Consider the following 8,586-nt stretch of genomic DNA (forward strand, 5'->3'; position numbering starts at 1 on the left):
CAATATAGCCCAATTGACTACATTTGACCCGCCCCTCAGGCCCCTGGGCGGTCAGCCCCATCATTTGTACAATTTTGAATCCCCACCCCATAGTGATGCTACCAGGCAAATAGGAGCAATATCCTTTGCTAGGTTTCAGAGAAGAAGTCGTTTATATCAATATAGCTATATTGACCCCTTTTGGCCCCGCCCCTTAGACCCCTGGGGGTCAGCCCCACCATTTGTACAATTTTTAGTCCCCACCCCATAGGGATGCTTCTGACCAAATTTGGTCAAATTCTGATCTGTGGTTATGAAGAAGAAGTCAATTGTTGACGGACGGATGGACAGACGACGGACGCTACGGTATGGCATTATAAGCTCACCTTGGTCCTTCGGACCAGGTGAGCTAAAAATACTGGTAGCAGTTTATGCCTGGCGAAAAAAAGAAAAACACGAGAATATAAGACTCTTTCTTATGTGTATATGTAGGATAGGGATATTCCACCCGAGGGGTCACAAAATGTGGTGAAACCCGAGGCTTGCCGAGGGTTTTACCACATTTTGTGATCCCGAGGGTGGAATATCCCTATCCTACATACACACATAATGAAAGAGTCTTTTTCTCTCATATCATTACCAAATTTCTGGCGAAAGTCTCCCTCAGCCATCCATTTTCTTCAATTTTTTTATTTCTTTATTTGACGTTTTTACTAAATATACTTGTGATATTCTGAAAGATCATACCCTATTTTGGCAAACTATGTTTGCACACAAATTTCATTCATTTTGTGGTTAAGTGATGAACGAATGAACAATTCGCCGATAAAAATTACCGTAACTTGACCGACTTTTACGTGGCCGTGATCAAATTGTCAACATCCGAGAAAAAGAAGTTCTATCAACAATACTGAAAGCCAACGCTGAAATGGGTTTTCCAGCTTCACATATAATTTGATTTGCACCTCGACATATTTAATCATTTCACAGAACACACTGCACTTTTAAATGTCAAGTCAATTTTGTTTTATAAAATACTACGTCACTGCATGACGTCACGACTGTCATTGGAATTCCATTCATAGTTCAAGGATATTGAGAGTGATGTCGATCTCGATCGCCGTGACGCGGCAATGTTTCGTGGCTGGTAATTTTAAATTCACTGTGATTTTGGCAACTTCGTGTGTGAACCAGCGAACAGCGACTCTATACGAGTATTCGATCTTTTCTGTGACATAGGATTATGTGTTTAACCGGTTGTCTTGATGGAATGACGAAGGTAGGTCAGTCGATAGGCTAACGATGATCATATTGAAAGGCTAGGATGGCAGTTAGTTTTCATGGTTACTCTACACAAATATAGACTCTGAGTTACAATTAAAATAAATATTTTTATATGAACATCGAGGGGTGTCATTTTTACCGAATGTTCGTTCATTTAAGAGCCAATTCCCAACTTCCAAATACACAGGTTACTGAGTAGGCCTAACAGCTACTGACAGTACAGTAGAGTAAACAAATTCCAGGGCCCCCTGCTGACGAAAACGGAACCATTTCATAGGTTGTGACGTTTGACATTTTCTTTTTTATATTTTTTTATGTATGGCTTTTATTTAACTTCCTGTCATTGCCAGGTGATTGTGTGTGTTTACATGTTTTTAATGACAAATGACAAATCTTTCGGGTAGGCAAGTCTGTATTGTACTGTAACTGTTACAACAGGCCTGTAGGCTTAGTCTGTTTGTTACAGTAACGGAGTTATATGTTCGCTCAGATAAAATGTCTAATCGTTTAACCGTGTAGCCCTATTAATTTACTGCTGATATGATATTTATTTATCTAAGAATGTATTTATTTTTATAGTTAAGTCCAACGTTTCAAAACCGACACCGACGATAACGACTGTCGGATGTGAACACAAGCAGACGACGTTGTGAGAGTTGTCCCCCTTGAACGCAGATTAATCCGCGCGCGTGAAATGCTATGTAAGATAGATTTATCTTACATAGCTATCTTACATGGGCAAACTCTATCCAACATGGTGAGATATGAGAGAAAAGGCCATAAATTCCTGTGACAGGCCTTTTGGTAACCGATATGGTTTTTAAGGGCCAGCCTTTTTTTGAGATTAAAAATACACAAATTGCAAAGGAAATTCAGGAGACATCTGCACATTATGGAAATTTTACTTTTAATTTCTTTTTCCTTTTTTCTTGTGAATGGGACATAATATCAAGGCCTAAAATACCTTGATTGATAGGATATGATAATAATGCTCACGAATGTATGGCTGTTTGGGAAATAATCAACATTTTGTTTTATGTTTATAATTTGGTTTAATTAAAAGTTATCTAATTACCAAGCATAACAAATGCTATAATTCAACGTATACCTAAAGGTAGAATTTAAAGGATAATGCATACATAATTCAGTAAATTCACATACCTGCAATTAGTTTGTGCACCAATAGTATACAACAGGTAGATATTTCTTGATATTAAAAGTACTTCATAAATCCAAGTAAGGAACAGTATACAGTATAAATATCTTAATCATATTTTTTCCTCAAAGTATGAAGAGTTATGTCAATCATGTAATGACAACAATGCAGACTTAATTATCCCCAGTAGAATCTGAATGCTCCTGAATGGCTTTTGATCACAGGTAGGGTTGGTGATATCATATCACTGCATCACTGATCAGGTATTCCTTGTACACTGAAATGTAACTCTTGCTAAACACCTGGCATACATCACGTAGTCTACTCATGCAAAATGTATCTCTTATCAAGTACACTTTTGTATTTACATAGAATAGACACAGCTTTTAAACATATTGTTCACGTAGACAATTATATTACCCCAGGTTTGTTCTGCGTATTTTATATGGGACTCATTCAGATAAAATGGGCACCCTCTGTATAAAATGAATGGACGTCCTGAAAATTCATTTCAAATTTCATTTTCTACGCTTATAAGGCTATGGCAACTGCTTCAATTAATGCACACCGATTACTAATGCTACAGACCTAATTTTATGGCCCTTGGCCTCTTGGAATGGCAATGGGTATTCAAAAGAAACTGTTTAAAAGACTTAATATATTTGACCCCTGTGACCTCTTTATCCCAGCATGCTACAGACCCATTATCATTATCTCAGGCCTCTTGCTTATTAGATTAAAATGTAAATAACAAAAATTGTTTATGACACACAATTCCAGACAAAAGGTGATCGCAATAGGTCACTTTATCTTTGGAGGATGTTGAATTTTTCAAAATTCAAAAAAATATTATGATTTCAGACTAAGTTAACAAAAAAGATATGAAGAGTGGGCATAAAATCCAAGGTACACTGCATACCATAGTAGACTAATTATATACTTTTCAGTTGTAGTAAACTAGATCTAGTCTAATACACAGGTCTTTTCAATATAAGCCAAACTGCATGTTTTTATAATCAACAATTATGCATAATACATAAACATACAATCAGCAAAAACAGTAGTAGTAAAGCAATCCTGTTGTAATTCATTATTGATTTGACGGTCTCAAATTGCATATTAAGTGGTAAAATCATAAGTTTATACTAGTATTAATTGTTAAACTGTCTTATAAATATAAGCTATGGTCAAATTATTATGAGCATTATATATACATGTATGTAACTTATTTACAAGTCTAAATATTAATGTTCCATCTGGGTTAGTTGGATAACGATATAATACAGTGGTTTAAATGTTAAATAACACGGTCTGTACATATTCCGACGCAAATATTTATGTGTATACGTGTTAACACTGTACATACAGTACAGTGATAGTAACTAGCGATGTTCTGGTACAGACTGTATAAATATTAACGAGTTTGTATAAATATTACCGAGTCCGAGTTTGTTATGACCTACTATTCAGCAATCAAGCAGAATACGAACAGCGTATGTATTACTGCAGTCATTGTTTTCATGTTTGAACTGTTCCAATCTATTGTACTGCTTCTCCAGTGTAATTCTAGGATTGTCTTTGACCCATTTGCCCATTATTCTCTTTATTGCGGAAGCTGTTATCGTTTTCAACCGAAGTCAATTCACGTTGGAAGCCATTTTTGTTTTCAGGTATTTCATGGGCGCATGCGTTTTATCGCGTATGTCACAAAATTTACATATCCAGACTATTGATCAACGAATTGTGATAACCTTTTTATAATTAATAATTGATGTTTTTTATGTACATATATCGTCAAATTAGAATGGTTATTGTTCATGAGGTTGAATATTTCTTGAAGATATACCCAATAATTAGAAATAATACAAAATAAAAATTGGTTTACCCTGATGTCCCTTTAACTCCAGGATACAACAAATTGTACTGTATGACTTTCATCTGTGGTTAGATGGCTGTCAAAATTTATTAAACAGGATATGCATTCTTTAGCAGTCCAGGTAGAGTGCCCTGTCTGATCATTAAACAACAAAGAAAGAATCCTAAAAGCCACATGAGCCAGGGTGTTTATGTAGTGTTTAGTGGTTTCTGTATTATTTTCAGGCTAATCCTGAGTGAGATAGTCCATGTATTTTCAAAGTCAATATGCTGATAAGCTCTAAGACATCCTTACTAATATACAGGTAAAAAGTTTTAAAATTATGGAAAAACTTCCATGCAGTTATATAACTTTGCACATGTTCAATTCTAAAAAAATAATCTGGGGAAACCTGGTTTTATGCAATCCCAAAACAAATTGTTTGTATCTAGTATACCCTTAATTGCCTCAATGTAAGTATTCATTGGTTAAACTTAAACACATCATAATTTTCACAAACTACGTGTGATCAAAGAATAAAAGAAGGTCAAAGTCACTGAGTGTAATGATATCAAAATATTCTAACATTTGAAAACAATCAGTGCATGAAAATCTTGTATCCTGTTCTGTTTATGTGGTAATATTTGAAGGTGGAAAAGCTGGTGAACTCGAGCATACATGTTTTGGTTTATATTGTTTTAAATGTCATATCAATAGCTATTGGTATTTTAGGACAGGGGCAAACAGTGAAAACCAGTCGCCAACCAGATGAATAACTAAAGGTATTATTACTCAGCTTGTCTTGGAAAATAATTGAAGTACTTTTCAACTTTTTTTTTTTTTTTTTTTTTTGGGGGGGGTGGGAGAGAGAAATTCCAACAAGACCTGAGCAGAGGTGACAAGGCTTTGTTAGCACTGAGAGTCATCATACTCCCTGTCAAAAGGTGGCTTCTGAGCTATATGAAGCCATTGAAGGTGGGTTCATGCATGCACATTCATGCTACAGGTGCAAGGTTTTCCCAGGACACAGGTTTCTTTAGACACAGAAAAAACGTTAATTACTCCCAAACTAAATGTCTGTGCATCCTTGGGATACATTGTAATTCCAAGATCTGCCATACAATTTAGAAATTAAATACAGTTATATTCAATTGACAATTAGCATTCTATTGTGTTGTATTTTATCACTTAAGGCAACATTGTTATACCTGATGACCAATTTGGATGCTGGAACTGCTTTACCATGACTTTATCAATTCTAAAAATTTTAAATGTCATGGGATTCATGGATTTTAAAATAGAACTCACAATTTTCACATCTGAGAGTCCCTTAAGCTTGGACCCTATATATACCATCTTCGCTAGCCAAGGCTTCTGATTACGTTACACTCCACGAACCCTTGGCGGATATAGTCGTGTTCAAACCGTCGCGCCCTGGAATCCCAGGGCAACCAATCAAATCGCATTTTACATTCAGGCTTGGTTTCGCATTAAACAAAAACTGCGGCACCCAGTACAGAACTACATTGTCGACTATGTCATGACATTTTACCTAAATACAGAGATGTACAATCATTGGGGAAACATTCACAGTGTTTGATCAATTTATATGTCATTGATCACACATCTCATCGAAATTGACACAAGCCTTCATGTGTGTCTGTAAACATCACCGATGAAGTACATTGGAAACGCTCATTTTGATTGGTCGAAAATTTCATGAATAAAGGGTGGTAATTTCGAATCTCCGCTAGAGGGCCAGAACCAACGACTATATCCGCCAAGGGTTCGTGGAGTGTAACGTAATCAGAAGCCTTGGCTAGCGAAGATGTATATATACATGCATAACAAAATTACAGAGAAAACCCTGCAGGTATTTCATTCATTTGCAGAAAGCCATGCCACCTCAGCTACTATTTTGGATATTGTTTTCTGGATAACCTGTTTTCACCGGATGGTGTTGGCCACTGCACTCATCAATACACTTAACTACCAGATACAAGTGCCTACAGTCCACTTCATAATATGAACTTTCCATCATTTATCTGAATAATGGCTAAACGAAAATTACATTACATTGATCTTTCATGATAAAACTGGTGCTGCAACGGTAATCCGTGGTATAAATGGCACGGTTCGGATTACAGTATTTTTATCTCGCATCATGGTATGCTCATGGTTCAGGCCATTTCCAGTTTTCTGCGTGGTAACTGGTATCGCTCATTTAAATCACATAAAAGAAACAAAATAGAACTCTGATATGGGACTAAATGGGTGTTTTGAGGTAAATAAAAATCCATGGATATATATGCAAGGTAGATGTTATGTCAAGCCCGATTTTATTGTGTTAGCGCCAAAACAGGGCTCAAAGTGGATTTTTTACGAGGTGGCCTATTTGGCTACCAAGTCATATAATCAAGGCGCCAATTGGAAAAGTTTGTCACCCGGCCAAGTTGTCTTAACTTGCGCACTACTATATTATTTTATTGTATTTGCACCAAATTCTTAGCGACACCAAACGGTGTCAGATAATTCCACGTTTTCATAAAGTAGTGTGCTCTGGCCAGGGACAGAGAAAACACAGGCTAGCCCCACACTAGCAGCCTGCGATAACGTAGCTTTGGACGACGACGGACGGACAATTTCTGACAGATGGTCATCGTCAGAGCTACGATTCCCTCCCATTGCTCGTACTGTAGAAAAACAGTGAACCTCGAAAATGCTACAAATAGCGGATATTGTTTAACTTTGGAGAAATAGTTCTTATAATTAAACATTTCTAATATAATTTTGTAATGTGTTAGCCTACCGTCTTATCTAGAAATCTTTAATTCGCATATTCTGATATCATACTGCTCGGAGTTGTCTCCGTGATCCGCCATGATACTTCTCGAAGAACTCTCGCGAGGATTCTAACCCAAATATGGAACCCGCGATCCCTATATGGATGAAGCTACTACGATAAATAAATACATAAAGACATTTAACCACTGTTTTGTAACTCTTGTGAAGAAAGTGAATCTTACTTTGCGTAATTAAATTATTTCAGAATGAATTGACCTTCCTCACCGAGGTATATAACTCTGAATCTGTTTTTCTGTTGAAATCTCTCAGGAAATCTCATTAGTATCAATTTATTTTGATTTCCTTATAAGGAAATTGACCTTTACACTTGTATCAAAGATGGCGGTATGTTTGAACTGATATCTCTGTGTCTTGCTCGTTTTGGATTTTACTATTTATTGTCAAACAATTGACGTAATGTGAAGGTTTGTGGTTTGAAAATTAATAATAGATACCAGAATCATCAATTTACTTGTGTTTTTTTTATCCGAGAAAAAATTAACCACAGCTAAATACTGCCCAATGTGAATCACATTGGGGCTTGCTACACTATCGGCAATGGGAGGGACTTCATACCCTGCCGGAGAGTAGTGTAGGCAGGGTATGAATATTCGTTCTAGCCCCACACCAGACATGGTGTCAGGGCTGGGCCAGAGGCAGAGGAAACTCTGGCTAAGTCCAGCCCTGGTTACTGGAGTTCACATTCACTTAAACCACAGAGGCATGTCTAGTCTTGTATAACAAATAGCCAGAAATACATATATTAAAAGACAAACGTATTTCTGGCTATTTTTAATATAAGAGTACAGCACTAGACCTACCCCTGTTCTCAAACCAATACATGTTCACTTGCAGTGTTGATGTCACTTGTCAGCAAATTCCCCTATCTTTCCATACAAACAGGGAAATTTCCTTGTCAATATTCCTGACGATGAATACTAAACTGTACATGTAAAGTCAGTTAAGTAGAAATTGACATCTGGAGACAATATTAAATTATTCATGTGTGAAGTTTGATGTTATTCCCATTATCGCCTATTATCCCTATTGTATACGAATTTAGTACTAGAAGCATATAAAATGAATCAAAAGTCACTTATACCATATTTTCTGCAGCATTCGTCCACCACCACCGATTGTCTATGAATTATATGTAAATTATGCACGTGGCGAAGTGGTAACAAGCACATTCCGTGCACCACGTGCGAAGTAAATCAGCAGAGTTAACAAGTGCACGTGGTCACATACAACAATTGTCATTCTAATTAACAGAATAAAGTGCATTGAATCATGTCAATACATATCAATCCATTTGATCCATGACACGGTATTACCTTAAAAATAAAAGGTGATTCCTGTTTTTCATGTCAACATCACTGGCTGAAGTAGGCAGCAGGCTAAATAATTTTGACAATACACATCCAGTTCTACTCACTCCTACATCATATCCGGTGATGACGAAATATAT

The 8,586-nt window shown here is 36.5% G+C and overlaps 1 protein-coding gene across 3 annotated transcripts in view; it reads right to left on the bottom strand.

Moving 5' to 3' along the window:
* Positions 1-8,586, bottom strand: part of LOC117339198 (peroxisome proliferator-activated receptor gamma coactivator 1-alpha-like) — a 31,914-nt gene that overhangs the window by 15,857 nt on the left and 7,471 nt on the right. The window contains exon 1 of one of the 3 annotated variants that reach the window (XM_033900660.1): positions 8,453-8,567. The exons of 1 other annotated variant lie outside the window; for it this stretch is intronic. Coding sequence is in view for 1 of the 2 variants with exons in the window: in XM_033900659.1 (XP_033756550.1) it covers positions 8,221-8,223 (3 nt within the window). In the remaining variant the exon portion in view is untranslated. Of the gene's footprint in view, positions 1-8,220; positions 8,335-8,452; positions 8,568-8,586 lie in introns of those variants that run through there. One more of the 3 variants, XM_033900659.1, reaches the window with a different exon arrangement.

Source organism: Pecten maximus, chromosome 12 (genome assembly GCF_902652985.1).
Source record: "Pecten maximus chromosome 12, xPecMax1.1, whole genome shotgun sequence".
Classification (NCBI taxonomy): domain Eukaryota; kingdom Metazoa; phylum Mollusca; class Bivalvia; order Pectinida; family Pectinidae; genus Pecten; species Pecten maximus.